At 32.2% G+C, this 18,539-nt stretch overlaps 1 protein-coding gene across 1 annotated transcript in view; it reads left to right on the forward strand.

The window, feature by feature from the left end:
* LOC127721443 (aminopeptidase N-like) overlaps positions 1-17,456 on the forward strand; it is a 35,709-nt gene extending 18,253 nt beyond the window's left edge. The window contains exons 12-22 of the mRNA XM_052228174.1: positions 2,309-2,496; positions 4,348-4,448; positions 5,943-6,082; positions 6,715-6,770; positions 8,047-8,194; positions 9,295-9,371; positions 11,299-11,412; positions 13,024-13,191; positions 14,005-14,145; positions 15,499-15,577; positions 16,837-17,456. Of these exons, the coding sequence (XP_052084134.1) occupies positions 2,309-2,496; positions 4,348-4,448; positions 5,943-6,082; positions 6,715-6,770; positions 8,047-8,194; positions 9,295-9,371; positions 11,299-11,412; positions 13,024-13,191; positions 14,005-14,145; positions 15,499-15,577; positions 16,837-16,980 (1,356 nt within the window). The 3' untranslated portion in view covers positions 16,981-17,456. The remainder of the gene's footprint in view (positions 1-2,308; positions 2,497-4,347; positions 4,449-5,942; positions 6,083-6,714; positions 6,771-8,046; positions 8,195-9,294; positions 9,372-11,298; positions 11,413-13,023; positions 13,192-14,004; positions 14,146-15,498; positions 15,578-16,836) is intronic.
* The last annotated feature ends 1,083 nt before the right edge of the window (positions 17,457-18,539 follow it).

Genomic DNA, 18,539 nt, shown 5'->3' on the forward strand with positions numbered 1-18,539 from the left:
AGGATTTCCAGTCCTTCAACTTTCATTTGATACCTTTATTACTAAAATATATTCTCGTAGTTTGATATTTTCACCAATGCGTAGGAACTATTTTGTTTTAAATATTTTATTTCCAGTGTTTTCTTTTTTTGACCGCGCCCGATTTGGTGGTGTTACATCTTACAAAGTCTATCCGAATTATTTTTGCAAATAATTCCTCTCACGTCAGGTCTTGGGGCCATCTTAAACTTGCAGTGATGTGAGTGTTATTTTGTTGCTCCGTGTTCAAGGACTCACTGTGACTTTGAGATACATAGAACAGTAATAAAAGCGCTTTGCTTTTTGCGTGTAATTTGCTCTGCATGTACTGATGTTGTGTCATAGATGGATACCCTATATCTTTTGTTTTTTTATTATACATGTTATATGTCTTGTACACTCCTAGTTTGAACATATTGACAAATAAGATAATAATAATCAGTATCGGTATTGGTCAATCAGAAAAAAAATATTGATTATAAGAAATTCCAATGTATATCATCGATTTGCAAAAGGATGTATTTTATTTTTATTACATTTGTAAAATATTATACAATTATAGCCTTTGTATGAGGTCGATACAAGGATATATTGACCTGAAAGAAGTATATTGACTGAGGACGAAGTCCGACGTCGATATACTTCTTTTGGTCGATATATCCTGTATTGACCTCATCAATAGGCTATAATTGTTATATTATTAATTTCCGACCATATTTGTATCAAAATCCTGATTTGATTTTTTGATTTTGTTGGAATTTTATAGATATCATATTGTCTCCTAGACAATAACAACATATAAGTTGTTATTTCATTTACATTTAGTTTTACATCTTATGTATATGAAGATTTTTTTTCTTCAAATAATCGATCATAGATATTTTTTTATAAACTTTTAACAATATCATGAAATTGATTACATGACGTCACAAAGTATATCGGTTTTTAGATATTCTAAAAATGACCGTGCAATATTCTTTTTGGTGTGCAATATGCTTTTTGCTATCCGCCGTTTTCTCTCTACCTTCGAAAATATAGTTTAACATGTGACAATCTCTGAACGAATCAAATTAGTAAAAAAATACGAATTAATAATATTAGTAAATATAACCTAAAAATGACAAACAAGTTGAACTTTGTTTTCTTTCTCATTAACATCTGAGCTGCGTCGGATAGTAATCGATCTTATGCAAGTGCACATATACAATTGCATGTATGAGACTGTGATTGATTTTGTAACATTCAAATACGAAAAAAGATGAATTTTTGTCAGTTTTGTAGGGTTTTTATAACAACTAAATGTTCAAACAGTTACAGATTTTTTGTAGAGATTTTTCCAATCCGAAAAGACCAATGACCACTGTAATGAGTTTAATATGAAGGGTTTGAACTTGCGCGTATTTGCATCGCAAATCAGTACAGTTGTCAGTCGATGCATGATACCATTAGACCAAGAGTGCTGACATAAAAAGTTATTTAAATTATACTCTTCAAGCGCTAACTTGTCGATACATGCCAACAGACTGGATTTTTGTCTAATTGATAACTAGAGTATGTAGTTTATGAAATATATATATATGTCTTTATTTGTTCATGTTTTGAAATTGTTAGTAGATTCGGTTTTTTTTGGGGGTGGGGTGTCACTTATGGAAGATTATGTTCGACATTTGAAAGTTCTTGAGAATAATAATATGGCAATTTCAAAATATAGAATGACAACGACATGATACAATAGAAAAAAATGATTCCAATATTTTCTTTTAAATCACAAAAAGAGTTTATTCCGTCTGTCAGGTTTAAGCATTGGTCGATTTTCAACATCATTGTAATGAAATCAACCTTTATACGATTGTTGCTATTACGCAATATGTGTAGCAACTATGAAATAAACGTCCGTATGCCCATTAGACTTGTCACTTTAAACAAACAAGGATTTTCAATTTTTCTTTTTCATCATAGCACATGCTTACTTATGGTTTCAGTTTGATAATACTAGTATAATGCTATCAATAAATTGATCGTTGTTTGATTATAAATAGTCCAAATAAACATCCCGTCAACGTTGAACGGACTCTAATTTTACTAAAGTGTAATATAAATTTAACTAAAACATTATTTGCTATTTAGCTTATAGCAAATGAAACTGAAAAAGCTTAAACAATACAAAAAGCTGCTAATTATCACAAAGGAAGTTATGGGCCTTACAAAAAGGGATTATACTCTATGAGTATGCATTACATAGAACATTATTGTTACCTGAAAGAGTATATTTTTTATTATACAATTTCAGCAAGGCAAAGCAGATGGTAAACCAAAAAGAGTTCAAAATGTCAAACAAATCATGGATACTTGGACACTGCAGATGAATTTTCCAACGGTTTTCGTGGAGAGAACAGAAGATAACTTAAGACTAAGCCAGTCCAGATATCTACTAGATACAAATGCTACAGACCCAGGCACATATACATCACCGTTTGGGTAGGTGATTTACGTTTACACTACATTAAAATATTTACTTTTATCAAATTATAGTTTTGGAACCTTAAATGAGTCTGTTTTTGTTATTTCTGAAACACCTGATAATCCCAGCCCACGATTTCACTACATAAGACATGTGTTTAATGAGAGGAAATATTCTCGGTGTTGTACATATTATTTTCAGATGTCATGTGGAAATACAATCAAGAATGATAATATGATAAAGTTGGTTGACTGAATTATTTTTGTTGGCTTTATGTCCAGTTACAAATATTTCGTGCATTTTCAGGACGATGACAAATAACAATAAAAGAAATTTGGTAGATAAAGTAATAGGAGTCTACCGTGATGAAGGGCAGTAAATTTTGAAGGCACTCGACGGTGAAGGTAAATTGTTGATTGAGAGAAATTTAGTCTTGCAACATGACACATTCTGATCACTCAAATAAAGAGTTGTTTTTACCGAAGCACAATATACACAAGAGACATCGGATTAAGCATTTCGGAAGTAGCATCGAATTTAAAAAAAAAATCAAAAATACAGCACAGGCAAACAGACGCCCCTTTCTTAGCAAGGGTTCTTCTGATGATCTGTAGAAGACCACGTACGTGCATGATGACAATATTTATACCAAAGTCAACCTGTCGGGTTTTAAAATTATTGAAATTTGGATGTTAGGCGAACTCTAAGACCTGGTTCCAACAACCACTTTAACTCGAACGGGCCTTATATGATTCAGAACTATGACTGTAAATTTGTTTGGTCGGTGATAGTTGCATAGAAGGAGACGCTTACTCTGTCGAAGCATTCGGTCTCGCTCCTTTTGAAGTTTCTGACGCCTTGATATAGCAGTTTTACCGCCGGTCTGAGAAAGCGCATGGGAGGACCATATTCGGTCAACAACTTTTTATTTGAGTGATCAGCATGTGTCCTATTGCACGACTAAATTTCTTTCAATCAACAATTTACCTTCACCGTCGAGTGCCTTCAAAATTCACTGTCCTTCATCCCGGTCGACTCATTTTACTTTACCAACCTAATTTCTGTTATATTGTTATTTGTCATCGTCCTGAAAATGCACGAAATATTTGAAACTGGACATAAAGCCAACAAAAATAATTCAGTCAACCAACTTTATCATATTACCATTCTTGATTGTATTTCCACATGAAAATAACATGTACAACAACAACAATATTTCTTCTCTTAAACACATGTCTTATGTAGTGAAATCATGGGCTGGTATTATCAGGTGTTTCAGAAATAACTACAAAAACTCATTTAAGGTTCCAGGCGTATAATTTGATAAAATCAATGGCTTAATCCAACATTTTCTACATAAGGAAATGCCTGTACCAAGTCAGCAATAGGACAGTTGTTTTCCATTCGTTTGATGTATTTGAGCTTTTGATTTTGCCATTTGTTCAGGGACTTTCCGTTTTGAATTTTCCTTGGAGTTCGGTATTTTTGTTGTTTTACTTAATTCTATATCCCAGTAGTCAAACTTTAGGGTTTGAAGATGGTTGAAGTGTTAATGTATGGCAAACTATACCAGCTGGTTCTAACAACCGCCTTATCTCGAAATTGCCTTTGACAAAGATAGGACTATGAGTCTAAATTCGTATGATGAGTGATGCTTGCATTACAGATGACGCTTACCCTGTCGACGTATTTGACAGTTTAGTAGTTTTGAACACCGATGAACTACTGTCGCCTGAACTTAGTAAATCACTATTAGTGTTTGTAGAGATTTCTAACAACAAGTCAGTTGATATATGGACATGATTTTTTGGAAGATATAATGTGCATCTTGTATTCTCTATTCGAACTATATTATTTATTATTTTTAGATATAAATGGGAAATACCCTTTACATACACCAGTCAATCAATTTCAAATTTCAACCAAACAGACTCTGATATTAACTGGATGGGAAAAGATGGAGATATCGGTAACTATGTCATACAATATTTTTTCTAGAATTTTGGAGTAAATTTTACTGCATATAGTGGAAGCAAAACATATTACTTTTGCTAAATTCAATGCTTATTTGTGACCTTCAACAGAAGCTTACGACGATTTTGACAATGAAGGCATGGAGGCAAATTGAATACATAACAAGTCTACAGTTAACAATTTGTTTTGATGTTTTGCTGGTTCACCACTGTCCCAGGTTAGGAAGAGTTGGTCGCTCACAGACATGTTTACCCCCGCCTATTCCTCAATGTGCCTGTCCCAAGTCATGATCATGTAGTTATGTGGTTGTTGTTGGTTCATATTCGTCATATCAATTTTGTTGTTCGTAAATTGTATTGTTATTAATTAGCCCGTTAGTTTTTCTCGTTTGAATTTATTCACATTTTTCATGGAGCTTACTATTAGGTATGGATTTTCTCATTGTAAAAGGCCGTACTTTCTTAAATTTACCTTATTTAAAATCTGGTGGATAGAAGTCTAATTATTTCCATTTCTATGTAGCAACATTCCAGTAACGCCTGCATACGGAGTATATATCTCCCAGTTGATACGATATTCCAGGGCTTGTACTTGCTATCATGATTTCCTTGATAGAGAGTTGTTGCTCACAAGGAGGCTATTAAACCAAGAGTACAAAGTGGTGAAGTTGAATTCATCCCTTCGTAAATTTTACTGACGCCATCACGAGTTGGTTGACCTTTATGGAAATTCCGTTTCACAGATGATAGCGAATATGTTCCAGTTCCCCAGTTTTTGGTGGGGTTCGTGTTGCTCAGTCTTTAATTTTCTATGTTATGTTTTGTGAACTATTGTTTTTCTGTTTTTCTGTTTGTCTTTTTCTTTTTTAGCCATGGCGTTGTCAGTTTATTTTCGACTTATGAGTTTGAATGTCCCTTTCGTATCTTTCGCCTCTCTTATATTGGAAAGCAGACATTTCCCTGTTTTATACTGAGAGGAATTGTCAATTTTTTTTATCAGAAATTTAGAACAAAAGAAGCGGAAATGGAGCATCAGAATAATACTAATGACTTCTCATTTAGTAAGACTAATTCATGCATATGATTATCTTATGCTGGTTTTCTAATTATCCTCTTTCACTGGCGCGCTTTGGGCTTTTTCCTATGATTTTAGTTCGTACATGTTGTTGTTATTCAAGACTTTCAGTTGAAGTGCAGATTGTCAAAACTGTTAGCAATACATTTATTTCTGCAGCGCATTAAACAATTGTATAATAACCAAGCACTAAATAAAAGCATACGCTCAACATGGATATTTGTATCTTAAAGTGTTTTGGCACTTATATATCCTTAGCTGTCATTTTTTATGGTTTGGAGTTTAGGAAAGCACATCGGACGCACAATATGTATCCAGTTTATTTTTTTTTTCATTTAGAAGATTGCGGAAACTTTACATTATTACAAAAACACTAAAATATTAGAATAAGAACAAAACAATATTTTTCTTTCAGTTGAGCTTAAAAATGCATTGCCTGGTGAATCCATGGATAGCTGGTACATCGGGAATGTTATGCAGTATGGTTACTACAGGGTGAATTATCCAGAGAGCAACTGGCAGAAATTGATCCAACAACTTAAGACTGATCTTACGGTATTACTACCCATTAATTCAATCACATTTGGTTTGGAACATGATGTGATACCCCTTCCGGAGCACCTAGCATCATCCCCCTACATTGGTAGGGTTTTGTTAATCCTATAGATTTTCATATGTTTTGTAGACTGTTGTTGGTCTTTTCGTCGTTTTTCATTTTTGTCATTTCTATGATCTTTGTACATGTTTTTACCAAAACAACAGCACGTTGTTTCTGTTGATATTTATCTAACATTAAAAGTTTAATACCACAGTCGTCTTTGAACGTTGTTAGCTGTTTGAACTAGTATTTACATATTGGTCACCATAAAGGTTATCTACATTTTTCTAACCTTATTACCGAAATCACGTGTTCATAAAAGTATTTGACAAAAAAAAAAAACCATTAGCTGCGAAATATCTGTTTTTATTTAAGTTTGAATTTGTTTTGAAGCTGACTTTGAACACAAGTGCAACATTGGAAAATCCTAAAGTGATTTTGCCATCATCTTGGCTTCTTAAGTAATTGAACTAAACCACAGGATACATCATGCACATCGCAAGTATATGTGTTTTCCTTTTCTATCAATATTCAGTACTACTTTCGTAAACATATCTATATGAATATAACTATTGATTGTTTTTTGCAGAAAATTCATCAAATAAATAGAGCTCAAATTATAAATGATGCGTTTAACTTAGCCAAGTAAGTCATTTAACAATGTAATTATAAATATGTGTTAGACGTATACCCGGTTCTTTCATATTAGCATGATTCTTAGTACACACTCACCTTCATTTGTAATTTACATGTTAATAACACTTTATATATTGTATGCGTCAAAATCGCTTTCCTGGTATTCCTTCTTTAGGAACCCTATACTTCACACATTTGAAAGCCAGGCATGAGTAAATGCGAAGAAATATAAGAAGCTGTATGATCAAAAGAGTCCTAAAAGGAATAATTTATCATCTTTACATGGAAGAGTTTGAACCTTAGTTTCTTATTAATGTATCAGTTTAGCTATTATATTCTATATGAAAACTAATAAGTAATGACTTATGTTCACACTGGTATGCCAATTTTGTTTTGACATATTTTGTGTCGTAACTCATTAATATTATAATTTTTATAATCCCTAATTTATGTTTCCAAGCATACCCGATTAGGGTAATTACAAAACATACTTCATGCGCACTGACATTGTACTGAACGATTATTTAGTTTCCAGTTCCCAAATTTTGTTCTCGAGAATACCCCATAAGAGTAATTCCCAAAACATACTTCATGCGCACTGACACATTGTATTAGACAGTTATGTTGTTCTTCTATTTAAATAACCATAATTAAAGCTGTACAGCAATAGCTAGTACTGGTATACTACGGTATATTTGTTATACATATTTGTAGCAAATTTACGCACTACTGAATTAAGTACATTTATAGTAGGGACAACAAGAAACACGATTTATCTTATCCTTTACCAAAAAACAATGTATATGTCCTATCTTACATACATATAACGCATTTATATTCTATGTTTTAATGCATTTGTTATCTTTTTTTAATGCATTTGCAATATATTTTTTATGATATATTTTATAATTATTTTAATTAAAAAGACGATAATCGAATTTAAGGTATATGCCATAACGAATGCACTATACGTCAAATGCTCACTATCATCCAAATTTATCTTTAAGTCATGATGCTTTCTAAGACATCTCTAATTATATAGTAAGGCGACAGTAGTTTAAACATGTTCAAATCTCGTCGATCGATAAGGGAGAGCCAAAAAAGATAACAATCAGACACTGTAAGAATCGCATGAACCCCATGAGAATCGTAATCGTGTGCATCGGCAGGGTAAATTGGTATTTGAAAAAGTGACTACAAAGTACTTTTTCAATTTCAATAGACTCATTATTTGTGTGACTCTTAAAATCAAGATGCCTATTAAATATTGTTTTCCCATTTCTAGATCAGGTGACCTCAAGATGAATCTAGCCCTTCAAACAGTTGAATACCTGTCGACTGAAGAAAACTTTTTACCGTATTCAGCGGCTTCTGAGGAACTACTTTATATTGATGGCATGCTTGAAAGAACAGCTTTATTTGGAGCCTTCGCCGTTAGTATGTTTAATATCTACACCGTGATTAGAAAAACGAATGACAATGTTTCTTGAAAATTTCTAAGTTGAAGAGAACATTACTTAATTGCGATAAATTCTAAGTTGCAACGCTTTTTGTCCCCCGCGTACCGCGTTGCGGGGGACATGGAAATACCGGGCGTCTGTCCGTACGTCCAGTCAAGTTAGCCCTCTCACAAATACAATTCTTGCCAGATTTTTATAAAACTGATACTATAGGTTAATATCAGCATTATATATCGCACAAGTTCTATAATGGTGGCTTATCGACTTCTTTTAAAAGAGTTATGCCCCTTGGAAATATCTTATTCATGGAAAATGACCTCGTTAACGCTCTTTCGGGTACAATTCTTGCCAGATTTTTATAAAACTTATACTATAGGTTAATATCAGCAATATCTCGGACAATTTTCATAATGGTGGCCGATCGACTTTTTTAAAAAAGATTTATGTCACTTGGAAATGTTAAATTTATTGAAAATGGCCTCGTTAGCGCTCTCACGGGTATAATTCTTGCTAGATTTTTATAAAGCTCAATCTATAGGTTAATATCAGTAATATCTCGGACAAGTTCCTTAATGGTGGCCGATCGACTTTTTTTAAAAGAGTTATGCCCCTTGGAAATATTAAATTTATGGAATATGGCCTCGTTAGCGCTCTCACGGGTACAATTCTTGCCAGATTTTTATAAAACTTATACTATAGGTTAATATCAGCAATATCTCGGACAAGTTCTTTAATGGTGGACGATTGACTTTTTTAAAAAGAGTTATGCCCCTTGGAAATATAAAATATGTGCAACGCGGGGGACAATGGAACTCTGTTCTTTTATCATCCGTGAATTTTTGTGTTACTTTAAATTTAATGCTGTTGAACATTGGATACTATTGAAACCGGGTTTTAACATTATCTATATACTTTTTTTATATTTAATCAACAGATTGTTTGTTTTCTAATGGTTCGCCTAATTTTTCTCTAAGTAGCTTATAAATGTACATTTATATATAATCTTTTATATATTGGCTAATATAACTACTTGAAAATTGCTTTTAATGATTTCATGTTTCACATTTTTAAAGAAATTCATGAAATCAACGTTTACAATTCCTTTCAATAAATTTGGAATGGACAACTCGGGGTCAGGTCATTTAGAAACGTAAGTACTTCACACTTTGTCATTTTTTAGATATATGATACATAGCTTAGAACCAAATGTATGAAAAGTCGGTTATATTCATTTGGATACATAATATGCATGAAAAAGAAGCCTAGCATAAAATCATAAACAGTTAAATAAGGTTAGAAGCAAAAGCGAATTTTAAAATGTAACACTTGTTATTTTGAGCGGAAATCAGGGAAAAGTAAAACATAGGAAAAAACTGAAGCACTAAACTTCAAAGTATATTAGTACATCAATTGACCATTTATGCTTTGAAAAAATCTAGTTATAAAGAATAATGACAACTAATTAACAAAAGGCAATCTTTTATGTTTACAAACACTTTTCAAATGAAATTGAGGTTCAAACGGAGCTTTTATGTCCTTATACGACAACTTTGCACACGCTGCTTTGGGATTTTAGAGTTCTGAATAAAGAATAGAACCTACTAACTAGATGAATACTCTGAATAAAATGATATATGTCAAAATAAATCAGCATAGTTTGTCGTTTTAAACACAAACAGTGCCGATTATGTGAAAATGAAAACCAAAACCAATCTTCACCATCCATAACCTCCAAAAGAGAAAATAAGATAAAAAATAGGTTATTATGCTCTTCTGAATTTTTAATGTTATGTTGTATTCATTATTGAGATAACATTTTTATTGTGTGCCACATTTTTCCCTCAATTTAAGGCCAGATTGTGTACTAAAATTTTGATAAGACGCACTACTCCTATTCTTGGCCCTCATTCCTTTCCACGCTAAAAAATCACTTCAAAACATTTTATTTGAACGGGATCATTATACCGTTATTTATACATCAGACCGATTACCGGAACTCTGGATACACAAAACCAGGCACGTCATATATGAGAAACAATCAATATATGCCCTCAATTTTATAATACATTCATACACTTTTGTATTATTCAAAATCATCAGTCCATACATGTTCTACATTGTTTTACACACCAGTCCTTCTTCACCTTTCATTTGTTACCTTAATAACTAAAATATATTCTACCTAGTTTGATATTTATACCTATGCGTAGGAACTATTTTGTTTTAAATATGTACTACTTTCCAGTATGTTCTTTTTTGACCGGACCCGATTTGGTGGTGATACATCTTACAAAGTCTATCCGAATCTGTTTGCAAAAAATTCCTCTCAAAAAAGTAAAATAACAAAAAATCGTACTCCAAGGAAAAATCAAAACGGAAAGTCCTTTATGAAATGGCAAAATCAAAAGATCAAACACATCAAACGAATGAAAAACAACTGTCAAATCGGTGCTAGGGCCGTCATATACTTTGAGATGAAGAACAGCAATAAAAGCGATTTTTATGTGGTTTTGTTGTGAATATACTGATTTAGTGTCATGGATGGATACCCCTTATCTTTTGATTTTGTATTATACAACATCTAGATTATATCTTTACAACAGACACAAACAAATCTGCATTATATGAATAGTTTTATATTTAGACATTCCAATGAACACTAATAAAATGGGTTAAAACAATGAAAGACAAGCGGAACGTACAAGAAGGTACATGTATATGCGAACTCATAAGTCTAAAACAAGCAAAACAGAATTCGACAAAAAAAAAAAAATCCCCAAAGCACTACATACAAAAATGAAGACTAAGCAAGACGAACCCTACCAAAAATCGGGGGTGACCTCAGGTTCTCCTGCAGGGTAAGCAGTTTCTGCTTCACATAGTGCAACCGTCGTGTTGCCCATGCAAGTACAAATCCTGTAGGTAACGATACAAAGAACAAAAAAAGATTGTGTTGTCTTCAGATCAACGTTTAGTAACAAAACAGACATAAGTGTCCGTTTTTTACATTTTATATTTGTTAGAATAATTGTTGTTGCCCTAGCATGTAAATATGAGTCCGTTTGGATACATTTTAGATATGTTAGAAGAATTGTTGTTGCCCTAGCATGTAGATATGGTAATGAAGAATGTATTGGAAATGCAAGAAAGCTATATAGGGAGCTAATGGAATTGACAAATGGAACAAACCCGTGAGTATAATAAACTATTAAACTGAGTAACACACCGGTATTTGATTGTTGGTTAATAAAGTAGGCATTTGAGCTAGATACGGCATTTTGCCTGACATACTTTCAAATGTTAACGTCTTTCAATTTTCTATACAGTTGAAATGTATCGTTTAATCTGTTAGAATTTGGTGAGGTTGAAATCATATGTTAAAATTTTTTACGGACTTCATCGCAAGTTGGTTGACCGTTATTGAATATCTAATTCACAGATGACGACGAATATGTTCCAATTGTCGTAACCACATACCCGTCTTCCTTTCCTCGAAGATACAGAATAAGCGGGCTTAAACTATTTTGAAGGCACCATCCATCCCCTTACTTGGGACAGTGGTGTAACAGCAAAACAAAAGAGTAAACTAAAAAAATCAATTGAAAAGGGCTTAACTCATCAATCGATACAAAAAAGAGATGCATCTAACAACAAAAAAACCACAGACAGGACGTACTTATACATCCCCTCAACAAAAAAAGGCATTAAGTATAGATCTTAGAGTACTCGCAGGTACTGACAGTTAGTTCAAAGCCAATAAAAACTAATAAAAATTCATACATCTAAGACCAAAATAATAATCAGTACACATCCACCATCCAATGAATGTAATGTAAAGACGTCATTAACAGCCAGAGATTAAAACGATCTTGTGCAATTCCAAGATACAAGTATCGACAAATTGTAGAGTCATGAATATGCATATGTATATAAAAATAATATTTAGCTTGGATTTAATCTACTGATAACAAAATCAATTTTAAAACCAATACAAAAAATATTCAAAGTCTAATTACAGTGTTGAATTGGTAACCTTTTAGAATAAGTTTATTCAAAGGACCAATAAGTTTACCCTGATCGTATCTAAATTTATTTCTAACTTGATATGTTTGAGGTTTTGATTCTGCCATTTGATAAAAGGACTTTCCGTTTTGAATGTTCCTTCGAGTTCAGTATTTTTGTTATCCTATTTTTTTTACATATTTAAACGGATCAAGGACCATATAATTACCGCACCATTCGTGATGGGTTTATCTCAAAATAGCTGTCTATAAATACTAGTTGACTAATCTTTTAAAGCGAACAAACTTAACCCCGCAAAATCACTTAAGGATGTTTGCTATTCTTGTTTTCCACTTTTTGTCAGATCTTAGGAATTCTATAGTTTTATCCATGTACTGCCAATACAAATTTTGACCACTAACCCCTACTTTTCTTTTCGTAATTCTATTACATATAGTGGAAAAAAACTATTTTTGAAAATCTGATAAAATCCTTATTTTTTACACGTTTTGAAAGAAAAAAGGTGCCAATGTTAAATATATGAAAAATCTAGAGAGAATAATTTCAGGCCAAATTTCCAGTTGATTATATCTCAAAAACAAGAACACGGACCTGTCATTTTTTCTACTTTTTAAATTCCGTTATTCATATACTATCATTTATAATAGTATTTTTAAAAGCTTGTTATCCATAATCAGAGGAGCGAATATCCTTAAAATAAATCAATATTGAATACCGACAATTTTTATTTTCAGTCATACATACAGTATGAACACATTGTGAATGTTTTTTTTTTTCAGAATTAATGTTAATCTGCGATCAACTGTATACTGTACAGCAATACGATTTGGGGGTGTAGAAGAATGGGACTTTGCATATAAGAAATATAAAACATCGAATTTTGCCACTGAAAGGGCTGCTTTGCTGTATTCGTTGTCCTGCAGCAGGGATGTTTGGGTTTTGAGCAGGTTTGTTTATTAAATGAATTTAAGGCCTATATTTTACACTCGTAACTAAGTTTGTAACATAAACTAATATTTGTAGTGGAGTCCACATTCGTGGTTATAAAGAAATTCAAAGTTTTATTAAATCTAAACACATGAAATTCTCAGTAAAATTAATCACTTTAAACCTTATTGCGACAATTTAATATCTACAATGACAATTCTCTTGCTGCAAATATTCATTATGAAATTATTAATGTTTCTGCGTATCGATCAGTGTTTAAAATCCATTCTAACAGGGGTCTCGGTCGGTGGCCAAGTTGTCTACGTAGTTCATCTACTATATCTATAACCTGTCAACACTGAAGTTGTGAGTTCGAACCTCGCACATGCGTTTGACTCCAATCTTAATTGACTAGGTTTATCAGTGTTCCTGCCAAAGGTCGGCAGTTCTCTCCGGGCACTTTTATTTTCTGCGTCAATCGAAAATAGCCACCAGAAAATGGCATTTAGGTTAAAAGTTGCTCCAAAAATAATCAATCAATCAATCCTTAAAAAAAACCCAGGAAAATCCCATATATGTTTTGAACAATTTCTAATTCTATGCAACTGTCATACAAATGAAAGGTTTAGCTGCCTATAAAACCAGGTTTAAATAACCATTTTTACATAAGGAAATTCCTGTACCAAATCAGGAATATGACAGTTGTTTTTCATTCGTTTGATTTTTGAGCTTTTGAGTTTGCCTTTTGACAAGGGACTTTCCGTTTTGAATTTGCCCTGGAGTTCGGTATTTTTATTACATTACTTTTAATGTGTTTTTATCTAATTATTTAGATTTCTTAGATATGCATTAATGCCCGAGGAGATCCGAAAGCAGGATGCAGTTAACATCATAGTTTATATATCAAGAAATAGTATTGGTAGATCTTTAGTATGGGATTTTTTTCGAGGAAACTGGGATGCTATTTTTAATCAGTAAGTATTAGAATAGTTAGTGTCTGAACTTTTCATTTATCTATCTTAAATTGTACAAAAAACACAGTTATTGAAGCTATACTATTTTATTGTGTATTTATTGTTAAAATAGAATCAACAAATTTCAGTGTTTTTAATCTATGCTATGTCAATAAATTGACTTATGCATATTCAGATGGTGCAACATGTTCATATATTGTAGTAGTTAATTGTTATGGCCACACCAGTTTTGGCACAAATTTATTTAAAAAAAATTTTTTTGGCATTTGATTTGCAAAGCAACAATTTGTTTTACGGTAATAGAATATAGAAATATGTAGTATTGTCCGATTTACTCTTCTTAAAAATATGTTAAAGTATTGTTGGTAAGGAGGACTGTTCAAATAAAAACATAATGTACCTGTCTCGTTTTAATTGGTTATGGAATAATTCTGTATTTAACTACGAAGGATTTTAAACAGTCTGGTTATCAAACATTTTATTTTCTCAATTATCAGTTAAATTCAATTATAAAATTATTTAATATGATGAGATGATGCATGATTGCCAATGAGACAACGATCCAAATGAGTTCAAATGATACATATTTTAGAAAATATAGGTCTCGGTACGACCTTCAAAAATCCGCAAAACCTATACCGTATAGAAAGCTTTAAAAGGCATCGACATGACAAAATGTGAACAAAAATCAAATAAAATAGAATAGCAAAGTTATGAGTATTCCTGAATATGATATAGATCAAACTCCAAGAGTCTTTTGCTATACTTCATACACCTTGCCCATCAGTAATTGTATTACTCTGTTTCTGTTGAACGATTAACTATTATATGTCCCAAATAACTAAAGAATGTGCGTATTAAGATTTGTATATGTATTAAGATTTTCCCTGTGGTTCGTACCGAATGAACGTTCAATGTTACGATGGTTCTCATCCTGCATTCCCGAGAAAATAAATGCCAAATTCCGAATTCCCGCATCACGATACATTTAAATCTCGATTTAAATTAGCTTCCTTTCACACCTCTGTTAATAAACACGCAAAAAGAAAGAAAAATGTGACATGTATAAAATGTACATTTTTTTTAAACAAAAACTTGTACGTTGACGTTATTACATAATCAAAAAGAAACTTTCTCTGTATTCATATCTTAAATATGCATTGAATCACACATTTTGTATACATTCTCCAACATTTTCAAGATGATCATTACCAATCGCAACTTTATATATTTTTATTATATGCACTGTGAAAATTGATGATATACATAATGCATACTTTTTCTACAAGATTTGTTTCTGCTGTATGAAGTATATATAGTATGAAGAAACACGTCTTTTTTATGCTTTTGCAGATATGGTGGTTCGTTCTTGTTTTCACATCTGATAACTGGCATTACAGCTAAATTCAACACCGAATTCGACCTACAATCGGTACGACATTGGATAATTATGTTAAATTATTTAACCAATAGTGTACTCTTATCACATACAGTGTGAAGTTATTACTTATGATATCTTTGCGAGCAAATCCATATTTCAAACATGAATGATTTAACTTTGCATTAAGAGCTGTTATTACACAAATCGATAGCTATATCAAATAATGAAAAAAAAATATCATAAGATAATTTCCAGCACGTTTAGTTACAAATTATTTTTGGTAAATATCCTTAAATGTTTCTTTTCTTGTCATCTGAACGGATAACATGTATAACAGATGATTAGAGATACATTATTATAGACTGTATTAGTATGTCTTACATGCTATCTGGTAAACTACTAGTAAGTAACGCAAAATCACGTGTTAACAGGTTTCAATGTACATGTACGTTACAATATAGTCAAATCTATAGAACTGCTACATTTTCACAAAACCAAAGGCCAATGATGATACAGTTATTTGTTTCTGAAATAACCGTCAACAGGATTTCATTGTTTGGACTATTAAACGACTGAAAGCGTTATAGTTACATGGATCTCAATAGAACTACTACACCACGACCGTCTTAAGTCAACTGTGTCTCATTGCTAATGAGACAATTATCAACCAGAGATCTAGTGAAGTGGATGTAAGTAACTATAGGTCACAGTACAGTCTTTTACAATGAGCACTGTATAATGAGCTATGAAAGGTCCTTGCAGGACGAAATGTGATATTCCACCAGGAGCAGTTTCGATCCTTTGATATAATAATGACTTGTAGCGAGAACAGTACCACAGCACAAGCCACAAATGATGAAGAACTGTGAACAAACAAACTATATATTATATCACATACTATTGAGGTCATTTTATATTGACATACATTCTAAGCTTTAAAAGAACCAACATTAACGTCTGAACTTTCAATCAAAGACTTTCAGAAGATTCTACTTTAGTAAATTCCCCTCTGTTCAGCCACCTCACTTGGATCTGCTCAGTCCATTTTCAGTATTCAATTCAGTGGAAAAATACCCGTGTTATGCAATACATACTTAAATGCCTGATAATTGACTATAGCGGTATGAATCAGTTGCAAAAAAAAAATAAAAAATTAATAAGGACTTCTAAACATACCACAAGTAAAAGATCGCTGAAAAAGATGGAAGTTGTTTTTTTTTAAATTTGAAATATACCTAAATAGAGTAAAATTTGCGTAGTAATGCCAATCTGAATTTCATTAATAAATTTATAACACTTGTATATTACAGGTCCACAATTTTAAAGAAAGTGTTCCAAGTCTTGGATCAGGAGCAAGAGCTTTTCAACAGGCTGTTGAGAAAATAAGCCTAAACATAAAATGGATGGCCAAAAACCCGCAGATAATACAGGTTTGGTTACAGACACTTCCATAGAGAAAACTGATAGATGTTAGAAAGAGCTTCAATTCGAAACACTGACTTAGAGGCTGAAATGGAGATGATTCATGTAATCACATAATTGAGTAATAACATAAATAAAAATAGATTAAGTCAATGATGATGAACAGCATAACGTGTAAATGTATTATGAAATCTTCTTTACATTAAATTTTACGCGGTGTATACGATTTCAATCATTATTTTTTATAATATATATACATCATTTGATTTATAAAATCTTGAATTTTTATTTTGTTGGTTTTAAAACATGTTAAATGTATAATAACTTTTTTATATGCTAAGATAATACGATTGTTTACTCGAAATGTTATATTCATGATTAAGTATATTATGTCCACGCCGTAATTGATATTTGACTGATTGATAAAAATAGCAGATAGTTATGGCATACAGTGTTGCTGTTTTGCAAATAAAGTTATAATTAATAAAGTGTTTAATCAAGAATATAACTTTTAGATTATATTTACAATAAGGGATTAATTTACAGAATTATGTGTTTGTTTTACGCCGTTTATATCGATAAAAAGATAGACAAATAGTAAACATAAACCTTTCAAAGTGCCTGAGATGATGATTGATAATGGCTGCTAAACGTCAAGTTAAATGCATATTTAACATGTGAATATGACTCTCAACCAACCAGTTCTTGGTCTTTCTCCTTAACGCCGCGTGTTAAGCGGGAAAGCGGCAAATATTAATTTTTGAAGTCATTGGTTTAACAACGAGCTCCTGCAATCAAGGCAAACATGCTGCCACAAAACTACAGAGGCGGATTAATGTGTCTTAGTCCATCCGTTCATACACAAGACGTTCTTTAACCGATTAATAACATCAACGATGATAAAAAGTAAAATAACAAAAATACCGATCTCCAAGGAAAATTCAAAATGGGAAGTCCCTTATCAAATGGCTATATAAAAAACTCAAACACATCAAACAAATGGAAACAATTGTCATATTACTAACTTGGTACAGGCATTTCCTTATGTAGAAAATAGTGAAGTAAACATGATTTTATAGCTAGCTAAACCTCTCAATTATATGACAATCGCATAAAATTCCATCATATTGACAACAATGTGTGAGCAAAACAAACAGCCATAATAGTTACAAATGCAAAAATATGGGTACAGCAGTCAACATACAAAAATGGTATATAGACACTACTCCATAGACAGAGTACATAAGCAAAAATGAAAGACAAAAATGTAAAAAATGACCATAGCACAATAACAAAATGGCTGGATGTATAAATACCCAACCACGCCAAAAGGATTTTACCAAAGAACATCATCAATATATCTGGATGTGAAATTAAATGATCTGGCTTTTTTGATTATCTTGTTTTTGACAAGTGTCTGAAGGAACTCCGACTCATATGAAAATAAGAAGAGGTCGGTAAGGAGAAGCACACAGTTCGTTCCCATAGGTATGCCGACAATTTGTTTGAAAAAGTCGACCTCCAAACTCAACAAATATGCTGTCAATAAGAAACTCCAGTATACTGATCATTTGTTTTTCGGTGCAGCATG

The sequence above is a fragment of the Mytilus californianus genome, unplaced genomic scaffold (genome assembly GCF_021869535.1).
Source record: "Mytilus californianus isolate M0D057914Y unplaced genomic scaffold, xbMytCali1.0.p SCAF_12, whole genome shotgun sequence".
Taxonomy (NCBI): Eukaryota; Metazoa; Mollusca; class Bivalvia; order Mytilida; family Mytilidae; genus Mytilus; species Mytilus californianus.